Here is a 12,284-nt window from a genome sequence, read left to right on the forward strand (position 1 = left end):
TCCTGTCTCCTTTTTTTACTCTGACAGATACTGTTCTATTGTTTCTTTGGTAATTTCCTCTTCTCCATTTTTTTGTTCTTTTCCTCAGTGTCTTCTGTTAGTTAGATGTCTTACCCACGGATTGATTCCGTGACGCTGAACTTCTTACTGTTAGTAACAGATGGGAAGTGATGGTTTGCTCTCTTGCTTGATTGTGAAACCACCCCGCCCCACCCTGCCCCCCCCCCCATAACAGAAAATCAATAAGGAGAGCAAACAGAGCCACACACAGCTCTCAGCTTCAGCATTGCTAGGAGACAGAGAACACTGCAGCATTCACATTTTCTAGAGCTGTTTTTTTTGTTCTCTTTTTCTGGGATATTTCCTTGAGTACGTTTCCAGCTTTTCTATGGAATTTTTGTTTGGGCAGCAATACTCCCAACTTCTAAACTATTTTTTGTTCTCTGAACTTCCTTTTTATCCTGTTTGCTTTATGCATAAAATTTTATCTGAAATTTCTTTGAGAATGCTAATTAGAATTTTTAGCTTAATATTCTCTTCTGTTTCCCGGCTTTACTCTTTTTTCCTCTGGAGTCAGTGGTTTTGTTGCTCTTGGCCTTTCCCTTTCATGCCACTGGTTTTCCTTGGATGTCTGGCCATCTTTGGGTGTCTGTTTATATTTAAGGTTGATGGGCTCATTTGGAGTGGGCGGTGTAGATTTCCTCTGCTGAGCACTGGTGGACCAGCTTCAAGGGCTGGCTCTCAGCTTCAGGGCCAGAGTCCGGGAGGGAGGGGGAGAAACGGGGCAGGAAAGGGTACTCTGTGGCCACCCCCAGTGCCAGAGGGCTGCATTCTGAGGTGCTAGAACCCCCTGCTGGTTCTCCCTGTGCAATTGATGTCTTGTGTGTGTGTGTGCGAGTGGTTCAGAGTTTGCCTGGGTAAAGGCTGGCCTGCCCCTTGCCCTGAGCAGGGGATGGGAGGGAGGGACGAGGTCCCGACTGTAGCCAGCCTTCCTTACCTCCCTCTGCTAGGTGTCACCCCACAGCCTCCTCCTGTGCTGCCTGTTGGTCATGTTGGAAGATCTCTGAGAGGAGGAGCTGCAGACTCTAGTTGGAGCCTGTTGCTGCGGTAACAGACATCTCAGTCACAGACTCTCAGGCCCTGGAAATAGTCCATCCTGACCCATTCATGTTACAGATGAGGAGACTGTGGACCGTCTGAATGGTGGCTGGGTGCTGGCGTCAGCACATTGTCTGCAGGCCCTGCAGGGCTTGGGGGCTCTGGAGTAGGGCTCCTGGTGGGGCCAGGGTGGTGTGGCCAAACTTGCAGGCCTGCGAGCTCTCCCTGACCCCTCCACCCTCTCCTCCTAGTTTCCCTCCTTAGAGCCCAGGGACCGGCCTGTGCTCCCCGCCACCGCCTAGGGACAGCTGACCCTGCAGAGAGTGCTGCGTGGCACGCCGTGCCGGGTACTTGGGCGGGGGGTGGGGGTGGGGGGGCCGCAGCACCTGGCACGCTGCCATTTCCTCCCGGGAGATGTCTGCTTACATCCACCCTGTGGACAGGAGGGCGCTGGCACCCACACCTGTACCCTGAAGGATTTGTCGCCGAGGCCGTGGGAGACGGGGCACCGAGGGAGGTGCGCAGGGAGGGAGGGGCAGGCTTGGGGTGTGGGCTGTGACTGACCCTCCCTCTGCCGTGTCGCCCACAGGGGAGCGCCCCTTCGCCTGCAGCTGGCAGGACTGCAACAAGAAGTTCGCGCGCTCTGACGAGCTGGCGCGGCACTACCGCACGCACACGGGCGAGAAGAAGTTCAGCTGCCCCATCTGCGACAAGCGCTTCATGCGCAGCGACCACCTGACCAAGCACGCGCGCCGCCACGCCAACTTCCACCCAGGGATGCTGCAGCGGCGCGGCGGGGGCTCGCGGACCGGCTCACTCAGCGACTACAGCCGCTCGGACGCCAGCAGCCCCACCATCAGCCCGGCCAGCTCGCCCTGAGCGCCGGCGGCGGGGCGGGGCCCGCGGCAAGCCACGCCCTTCCTTGCCACGCCCACCGTAGGCCCCGCCCAGCCCCGCGGCCCCTCCTCCTTACCATAGCCATGAGCAGATGCTCTCACTTCCTCCCGTGATTCCGTGTCGTTTCCTTTTGTAATCAGAAGAGAGAGAACTTTATGAAGTCAATGACAACAAAAAAAAAGATTTTCTTCACCTCAGGTGTCAAATTTGTAAAAAAACAACGAAAAAATTCCAAAAAACACCATCCACGATTGCACAAGAGACATACCCACGAAGGTGATTCAGCGGTGTTGAACCCCCCTTTCTCAGGGATGGACATGTTCCACGAGGTCAGTGAGGACACCCCCTTCCTGCCGCCTTACTCTGTATATAGATTTGCACTCTGGAATTTCCTTTTAGGTTTGGGCACACATTGGGGGCAAGGCAGTGCAGGTGAAGCTCAGCGCAGGCGGCGGATAGGCCGGTCGGTTAGTTTGGAGCCGTGGTCACCGACCTTGTGCTTTCAGGGCAGACCCCTAAGCAGGGCCCGCGGCTCCCTCTTCCTGCCCCCTGCCCAGCTTCAGCCTCGCCCCAGCTGGCAGTGGGCTCAAGAATGCAGACGGCTCAGAGGGACGCCTTAAGCCGTGATGGGTAAGGGGAGCACTCCCCAGGGAGACTGTAGGGGTCCTCGCCTCCGGGACCCTGCCCAGGTCCCCGTCGGAGCGCCGGAAGCAGAGATACAAACCCGTGTTGGGCAGCCGGCCGCACCATCTGATGTCCACATGGCCAGGGCCCCCGCCCGCTGCTGTATCCCCACAGGAGGCCCCAGGACCTTCCACTATTACACCACGTTCTCTGACTGGCCTCCTACAAGGGTGTCCGAAGGTGTCATTGGTGCGTCCAGTTCGCACGTTCTCCCCGACCGGCCCTGCTCTTGGGATGCCTTTGTTTGACACGATGGGTAAAGCGGGGCCACCCGGCCAGACGCTCTGTGTGTGTGGCTTGCTGTGGCCGCGCTCGGGACTTCACAGAGACTGTTCCGAAGCAAGAGACCGGAACATTGTGACTTGGAACGTTGGGGGGTGGCGAGGCGGATGTCATGGGAGATGCAGTCGGAGAACGTGCATTCTCTTTCCTCCCTGGGGAGCACCGGACGGAAGTTGTGGGAAATGCTTTTTTCAGACCCACCGTGTCCCCAGCTCAGAATTAGCGAACCCTCAGCTTCTCCATGAGCCCTGTGTCCCCTGGACTCCTCCCTTCCCCTCCTACCTGGGAGGCCCCGGCCTGTGGGGCACTAGGGTGCAGGGCCCCCACCGCCAGCCTTCCCGTGCTGACGGGGGCGGGCAGAAGCCGGGGACGTCTCTCCCGGAGCTCTGACCTGGGCAGGTGGGTCAGGCCGGGCTCCAGCGCACTCCTCAGTGGAGAGCTGAAGCCACCACCTGCCCAGCACCTCCCTTCCCTTCCTCCAGGGAGTCGGGGCCTGTAAATACAAGTCCCCAGGACAGTGTGTGTGAGCGTGTGTGTGTGTGTGTGTGTGTGTGTTGGGGCAGGGAGTGTGGGTTTGGGAAGGACTTGGGGTATCTTGCAGAGACCTCTGTTCGTTTCGATGAGGAGGGATGATCCTTGGGACCTCAGAGGGCCGTAGAGGGGCTTCCCTGAGCCCAGAGTGCCTTGGTTGTGGTCATTCTGCTTCCACCCCGAGCCAGTCACGGCGAGGGATGCAGCACAGAGGAACCCCGGAGACCCAGGCCCAGCTGGTGCTCGTAGCCCCTGGGCGGCTCCAGAGCAGATGGGCACCCTCTGTCCCTAGAAGCCAGGGGCAGGCAGGCTGCTGTCTGCAGCGCTCTGGTTGCCATCTCTAACTCTGCTGTGTGTCAGCTGGGATCAGCCAGTGGTGTGGTGGTAGCTCCCGAGCTGGGCGGGAGCGTTGCTCTTGCTGTGGGTGGGAGCCAGGCGGGAATGGTGTGGGGTGAGGGGGTGGCCCCACCCTGGCTCTCTTTGGGTTGTGTGACAGCCCTGCTCGCATTTGGTCCAGGAGAGAGAACGGGACGTGCTGGCCACCTGGACGGAGCCGCGCCCTGAGCACCTGGGGTGAGAGCTCTTCACGCCCGGTTCCAAAGTGAGGCCCGGAAGGGCCCTCGGAGGTCCCTCCCAAAGTTGTTTCTGGGTGGGGCAGAGAACGCCACACTCCGAATACACTTCATGTCTCAGGAACTCACATTCCAGGTTCAGGAATTTTATTCCAAAGTCCTTTGGTGTGCTCGCCCCAGCATCGCGGAGCAACAAGGGTTTCTGACCCCCCTGCTCTCTGCGTATAGGAAGGGGGCAAAAGGACTCTAAACCCAGTCATCGTGGAATAAAAGAAGAGTGGTTTGTTTTAGAGGCGGGGTGGGGGGGTGGGGGAGGGGGAGCGGGCGTTTGCTGTTTCCAAAGAGAGCACTTAATTTAATGTTTCCTCTAAGTGACCCAGGGCTGTTCCGTCTGATAGATGGAAGGGTGACATTGCCTTAAAACAGAAATATGCAGGCGTTGGCTATTTTCGGCAAATGAGTGTGTCTTCGTTCCCAAAGTAGTTCTCGTCTAATGGCAGGTTGCGGTCCTTCTGAAGTGGGCCTGGTCGGGAGACAGGCCACTGCTCTTCTGCCTCAGGGCACCTGGAGGGAACTCCCGCCCGGCAGCCCCAAGCACTCGGCCTGGGGTTCCAGGCAGCAGGCAACCTGACTCATCTGGGGCTAAAATTCATCTCACTTGACGGGTGGGAAAAATCCATGTATCTCAGGCTAAGTTCGAATGGGCTCTTGCTAGCATCTCATCATCGCGACACGTGGAGTGCGTGTGGAAGAGAAGCGTGCGGTGGCAGGCCCCGGAAGGCCGCACTCGCTCAGACCCCCACGGGAAGCAGTTACACGGCGACCCTGCTGAACAGCCCGTATTTTTTTCTAAGATGTAGAATTGTCTTCCCGGCCTGGGTTTGTTTCAGGGTCTTTCATTTTTCTGGTTTATGGCCATGCTTGCTGGCTTCAGTGTGACTGAGGAACCCCCAGGACTCCTAGAAACAGTAGTGAAAGCTCAAACCTTTCTTTTGTGGCCGACTCCAGTGCTTGCAAGGCCAAGGGGGGCAGAGATCTCAAAACAAAGGTTGCCTGAGTGAAGGGAGAGTTTCCCTCCAAAAAGGCCTACAAGTGACCCTGGACTCAACCAGGGGGCTGGTGTTCAGCCCATGTCCCAAACAAGGAAGCCCTCTTTGCGTCAGCCATATTAGGGTTGTCAGCTCCCCACACACCTACCCTATTCTACAGCCATCGGGAAAAACGCAGCCCCTTCCACAAAGGGCCCTGGGGTCCTCTCCTGTTGGGTGCTATGTAGGAATGGGCAGTGATGCCCTCGATGGGAATGTGGTCCTGGAGGTGCCCTACCTACATCCTGCTGCACCCCACCCACGGCACTCGGGGTGCACGACGATCCCCCTTTATTCTGAGGCCACGCATCCGGGCAGGTGCAGGATTCGCCAGGGTGCAGCCTCCAGGTGCAAACTTCAGCAGCACTGGGGTCCCCAGACCTCCCCATGCCCTGGGTCACAGCTCAAACCAGGGAAGGTGATTCGGAGGTGGGGACAGACAGCTGGGCCACAGGTGGCCCCCAGCCCTCTTCTGGGGACACACAGACAGGGCTGGTGTCTTTCTGGGGTCCAAGTGAAGTGCGGCAGAAGCGGGGTCTCCAAGTCTCCTCCCCTCCCCCCAGCCCAGTGTCTCCAGAAGACTGGCCGCTTTTCTTGCCAGAAGCAGGTGCTAAGGTGGCTGCCAGCGTCAAAGCACGCCCCAGGAACTCGCCCCGAGAGCTCAGCAAACGAGAGGGCCACCGAACAGGGAAGCGTGATCTGAGCAATAGCGTCCCCTCATTTCTCAACTCCTGGTTTCGGCTGTGTTTACAAGGCTACCTGATGTTTTTGACTTCTGACAGCTATCACTTTTTTTTTTTTTTTTTCCAAACCCTTTTTCCAAAGTCATTTAAAGACTGAGTGCTGGAAGGTTTGAAGGGCCTGTTGTATCCATCACGTTGTAGCCGGTAAGAAATGCTTTGCAGGTCACCCACATCTTACTGTCCAAAGATTCCACGTGCGATTCTGGTGACCATATTTTCCAAAGCTAAAATCAAGGGTGTGGGCTGACCCTTTTTGAATTCAGGATCACCCTGGGAAAAGCCAGGTCCTGTAACTGATTTTCCCGATTCTGAGGCTGAGTTTTCAAAGGTTTGTCCCAGACACATCCCAGAGAATTTTGTACCAGAATTCGGATGCACAGTCCAGCTTACTACTGATTAATGCCTGAACACCGTTTAGGGAGAGGCCCTTCCCCCACCTGCTACTCTGTCTCTCATCAGAAGAGTTGGACTCGGTGGGAGGCGTGAGCCTGGGGCCACGCTTGGTTTCTACTGACCCCCATCGAGGTATTGGACTTGCAGTGTTCCCCCGACCCCACCCAGCCTCTCCCCTTCTCATGCAGCTTTAAAACCTTACTCCTTTTATTTAAAGATGAACAGGATGGGAGAAAGTGGCTTCCCCTGCCCTGTGCATCATGCATTCCCTGTGGGGGACACAGGATGCATGGGGGTCGGCGGGGCCGCATAAGCAGCTTTCTCTCAGGGCTCGGGATGTCTTCCTAGTGACATGGCGACAGGCTGCTGCACGTGCTCGTTTGGAAACCAAGCTGAATGCCTGCCCGGCAGCCACAGGTCTGGGTGAAGGCCGTCTCTCCCACTCAGCCCAGGGCCGCGTGTCCGAGGCCAGATGCCTCCCTCCCCAGCCTGCCTTCCATGGAGCAGGGGGCCACTTCCCAGTGTGGCTCAGACCCCCCGGGGGGAGGCGTCCTTTCCTGGGTCAGGGTGCCTGTCCGGGTGTGGGTGGGAGGCTTTGCTCCCTCGCCTCACCTTGGAGAGTCCCTTGTGCCAAGTGCCGAGGACCCTGAGGGCTGGAGGCGTCGCTCTCCCGAGCAGCTGTGGGTTGTCGGGCGCAGGCCGCTGTGGCTCCCACGGGGCCGGGAATTGCTGTGTGGGTGGGCTGGGTGCACGCCGGGTCTCTCTGCACAAGGGGCCCCTCCTCCTCCCAAAGCCATCGATGGAGCTTCTCTGGAATTGTTTGCCAAAATCCCAAGGTAGAATCCAAGGGTCCAAGACCATTTCCATCGAGCACACGTTTTCCTTTTCCATAGGAACTTCTTTTGTTGTTTTTTTTAACCGGCACCACACCATGCTTCCGAAGGCCGTGTTCCGTCTTTCCTGGATCACTACAGTGAAGTATTGCAGTTGTACAGTTCCCAATCTGGCCTTGGCTTTGCTCGGATAAAACTTTGTATGTATTTTGTAAGGCATAGATTCTATATTGTAATGATGTCCTATGCAAAAAAAAAAAAAAAAATTAACTAAATTGTAAATTTTATTGTTTTAACGTGTATGCATGTTTAGTGACGTTTACATTTTGAAATAAAATTTATGATTCATTATTTGCCAGAGCTGGGCCTTTGATGGGCATGCCTTGGAGAGGCTCTGGGAGGGGAGGGGACTGAAATGACCCAGCTCAAGCAGTTGGATGTAGTTGGCTGAGGGGTGCACACCAGCCTGGAACTGGCAGGCCTTAACACGGGGAGAGGGAGAAAGCTTTGCAGGGGGTCAGTGCTCTTCTGGCTCTACCCCGGGGCCCTCGGATCATCACATTCCCCCTCCCACCCCACAGAAAGCTTATCAGCCTCAATCCGCAGGAGCACTGAAAAGAAAGGCAGGTTCCCGTGCAGGGCATAGCGCTTGTCCAGAAAATGCCCTAGATGCAGCCCACCTAGGTCCCCCAGGTCAGCCTTGGAGACTGACCCCGAACTACTCTGCCACGGGGGCCAGGCTCGCACTGTGGAGACAGGGCCAGGGGTCCCCGGGATCTGGGGGGAGGGACAGCATCTGTTGATGCCAGAGCCCACTTAAATCTCCCATATGGTCATGAACTGACCCAGCCGCTCTCCGAAGCAGGGCCTGTCCGAGACGGGCAGGGCAGGGAGAGGGCCTGGACCACGGCTGTGCTTCCGCCTCACAGTTGCAGCTCTACCAGGCACAGACCCAGGACTGTGATTCTTATCACCTCTTCATACGTAGGCTACGTGAAAACCATGAAGAAACGTAAAACAGCAACAACGGAAGGCCTTGCAGTGGACGAAAGATGCTTTTTCCTAAAGCTCCATCCACACCGGCAGGCGTTTCCTGATGAGAGCTTGCTTTCTGCGTTACAGACGAGGAGGAGGGGTGGGAAGGGAATGGCCCCCGGCACACACTGAACTGTCAGGGAAACAAGCATACGTTTTCAAACAAAAGTCTTTCTGGTGCCGAGACGTGTGGAGCCAGCCGGGTCTTGGTGGGAGCGTGTTCCCAGGACGGCCGTGATTGCGCCTTCTTGGAGGCGGTTCCTGGTTGCTCAGAACTCCCCGGACAGCAGCACGCGAGACGGAGCCGCTTCCATAAATAATTGTGTGCTGAGAGCCCAAAAGCTTCAAAAACATTGATGGGGAAAAAACAGCCATCCGTCCTGATGTCACGGCAAAGGTTTGAAAGAGGTCGAGGGCTCTGCTGGGGTTCCTTTCCAAAAGATGGGGGTGGTGCCTGGCGTTCAGGAAGCCTCCATTTCAGGAACCTGGGATCCGTAGAGACCCAGAGAGGCCCCCAGTGGTGTAGAAGGAAGAAAATAAACAATAGGTTTTCCCGGTGCTTGAAAAGCAGATTTACCCGTGCGTGTCCACAAACAGAGCACGTAAGCAGTGTGGGGGAGGGTCTGTGGGGACAGGACCTCAGCCCTGGGCAGTGACCAGCTGTCAGATTAAAAGGTCAAACTGAAGGCAGTTAGGTGCAGAGCTGAGAGCGTGGGGGGAGTTTGCACGGAGGCGTGGGGTGCACAAGGCGATGTATTGGTTAACCATTCAAAACAGCCAGCAGGCCAGCAGGATGATAGCAAGTCCCTGACCAGAGCTGACAGTGGGCATGTGCTGCTCCCGGCTGGGACAGACCCCTATCACCAAATAAGGGGGAGACCCCGCCGGTCCAGCCTGGCCTGCTTCAGGTCTCCCGTGATGGGGATGACCAGAGAGCTGCCTTTGCACAGGTAGTGGGGTGGCATCTGGTGTAGGGCGTGTCCTCCCAGAGGGCAGAGGCTGGCTGAGCATTTCCCATCACATGGCACTGGCCCGCAGGCCGTGAGCGCCCCCGCTGTGGGGGGCGGGGAGGGGGGGTGGCAAGGATCTGCATTCTGCAGGGGAGCCTGATCAGGAGGCAAAGGGGGGGCTGCAGTATTTTTCAGGGGGAAATCCGCAACTATCTCCCCATGGCCTTGGCAGTCCTGTTGGGGTGTGGGCTGGCCTTCGGTGAGCTGGGCTCGCGGCAGAGGGCCTTGAGTAACAGGTTAGACTGTGTAACTTATTCTGGGGACGTGGGTGGCTCAGTGCCCCCAGCCAAGCCCCCTGTATCTATGATAAACTTTCAGCCATTAGCACCACTCCGAAGGCTTTCCAAGTGGAAAGCATCTTGACCCAGTGACAGCACCCGGCTGCAGCCTCGTGGAACAGACAACCTGCAGCAGCGGCCCCAGGACCGGCAGGTGTTGATGGAGACGGTGCCGGAAGCACAGAGCCCATGTTAGTTTCACATCGTGGTCACCCTCATTCACGGGAGAGAGAGGCCCAGAGAAGCGGTGCTCTGGGCTTAGCCTGTAGCCCCTGCCCCCATCACAGTGTCTTCCATCCCCAGCATCAACAGCGGGGCGACGAGTTATTTGTGAATTCCACAGGAGTCCTGGGTGAGTACCAACAGTAAATACCAATATGATTTGCATAATCAACGGGCTTCCCCTTGGACCTCCTAGGAAGAGTTGTCAACCCATGCACAAGTCACACAAGGGCTACTACTGCTTAGTGATCCATTACTCCTTCGGGAAAATAGGTACTGAGCTCGGGCCCTGATGAGCGGAAGCTACTCCCCTCGCTTGTCCTGCTCTTTCTAACCATAAGCACGTTCCAGAGTGTTAACTGTGTGGACCCAGCCTGGAGGGTGGCTCATCCAGGGCTCCACAGCTCTCTCCCAGCCACAGTCTGGGGAATTTCTTATGTGAACCGTCCACTCTGGGAACAAAGCTGCTAGTGTGTGGCCTTTGACTGCAGTGGAAGTGCACCCCCCAAATTCTCGGCGGTGGGGTACACGGGCTGGGGAGGCACACACAGCAAGCGTCGGCCATGATGAGCCCTCACTGGGGTGGGGGTCGAAACTCACACTTCCATTACATATATTATGAATGCAGCAAATATTAAATAATAATAAATAACAATAATAAATAATAAATAAAAATGAATAATAATAAATAATAAAAAAGTTAAAGTTATCTGTTAAAATTACCAAAATGTTTAAAATAGTATCAATAGGAATAGGGGGTTAGTTAAATGAGCTATGTGATGTCCAATATGCCCAATATTCACTACATTATTAAGTGAAAAGGCAGGTTATAAAACAACATGCAAAATAAAACGACGGTTGTTTTTCTCTTTTTTTTTTGGCTGCATCACTCGGCTTGTGGAATCTTAGTTCCCCGACTATGGACTGAACCGGGGCCCTCGGCAGTGAAAGCGTAGAGTCCTAACCACTGGACTGCCAGGGAATTCCACACATTTTAATTTTTAAAAATGTTCTCTAGGGCTTCCCTGTGGCGCAGTGGTTAAGAATCCACCTGCCAATGCAGGGGACACGGGTTCGAGCCCTGGTCCGGGAAGATCCCACATGCCGTGGAGCAACTAAGCCCGTACGCCACAACTACTGAGCCTGCGCTCTAGAGCCTAGGAGCCACAACTCCTGAAGCCCAGGCGCCTAGAGCCCGTGCTCCACAACAAGAGAAGCCACCGCAATAAGAAACACACGCACCGCAACAAGCCCCCGCTCGCCGCAACTAGAGAAAGCCCGCGCGCAGCAACAAAGACCCAATGCAGCCAAAAATAAATTAATTAATTAAATAAATTTTTAAAAAAACTTAAAAAAAATGTTCTCTACAGCTATATAATTGTAATTACATATTTATATGCACAGAAAAAATACTGGTAAAAGACATAAAAGTCAAGCAGTTGTTATCTTTAGGTAGTGAAAAATAGATTCTTTTTGCCTACTTATTTTGGTTGATTCTCTGAATTTTCAAAACTCAGGTATAATGTTTGGAATTAAAATCACAATAGCACTTGTGTGAGGCTAAAAGCTTGCCCAAGCTAAGCTGGGGAGCATCCCATCCCCACCCCCAGGAGTGCCTTCGGGGAGAGCAAAACCCCGACACGCCCAAAGGCCCCCATGTGCGACCACATGAGAAGGGACATGCCCAGTGGCTGCCTGCACATCCGTGCAATGGCGCCATGCACAACTGAGGGCATTAACCTTACGATATCCAAAAACGGTGCTGCACAAAGAAAGCAAGCTGCAAACAGGAAGGCTTCCATAGCATCATGCTTGTAGAGCCGGGAAACACGTGGAGCAATGACCTTGTTCCTCGAGCATCGGTACCCACTGGCCAGGAGTACAGAGGATGCAGGGAGGACAGGGTGGGGTGGCTCAGAAACGCCCAAGAGGCTTTCACCAGTACCTTCAACATAGCATTTACTTAGGATTAGAACTAGGTAGTGGGACCTCTGGGGTCGTCTCTTTCTCCATATTTGCTTCAGGTGTGAAACGCTGGACAATTTTACATCGTCCAAGGATGGGGCTGGCGTAAATCATCTGGGCTCCTCCAGGCAGGCCTGCAGGCTGTCCCTGCACTGGGTAGATCTCTGCTCCCGAATTAGGGCCGCTGCCAAGGAGCCCGGCACCCAGAGCACAGTCACCGGCTGGGACATAAGCCATATACAATGACCAGAAATAAAAATAGAACTGCTCTGGCTGGAGGGGAGGCGGGGGCCGAGCTCTTTGCTGGGAAGCCTCTGAAACAAGAGAAAGATGCATTGATCTGAGACTACAGAGGGTTGCGGCCCCGAGTGCAGCGAGGGGTCCCAGTTACCTGCTCTGGTACCTGGAAGCATCCACTGGGGGGTAGGGGTGGGGAACTGTTATAATTATTGTTATTCTCCAGCCACCCACCCACCCTGCCCCCGCTGGCACTGTGCCCTTAGGTAAACATTTGAAACTGGTTTTTTTTCCCCTTCTTGTATACAATAGGGTAAAGGATGCACGCTCCGAATACATGGGTTGTAAAACTAATCGAGAAAGTGCCAATGAAAATACTTCACAAAGTAAAACAGCGAAACTGTGTTTACTATATG

General features: G+C 55.2%; 1 protein-coding gene across 1 annotated transcript in view; it reads left to right on the forward strand.

The window, feature by feature from the left end:
* Positions 1 to 7,479, forward strand: part of KLF13 (Kruppel like factor 13) — a 45,717-nt gene extending 38,238 nt beyond the window's left edge. Inside the window, exon 2 of the mRNA XM_032623793.1 lies at positions 1,688 to 7,479. Within this exon, the coding sequence (XP_032479684.1) occupies positions 1,688 to 1,977 (290 nt within the window). The 3' untranslated portion in view covers positions 1,978 to 7,479. The remainder of the gene's footprint in view (positions 1 to 1,687) is intronic.
* The last annotated feature ends 4,805 nt before the right edge of the window (positions 7,480 to 12,284 follow it).

Source organism: Phocoena sinus, chromosome 2 (genome assembly GCF_008692025.1).
Source record: "Phocoena sinus isolate mPhoSin1 chromosome 2, mPhoSin1.pri, whole genome shotgun sequence".
Lineage (NCBI taxonomy): Eukaryota > Metazoa > Chordata > Mammalia > Artiodactyla > Phocoenidae > Phocoena > Phocoena sinus.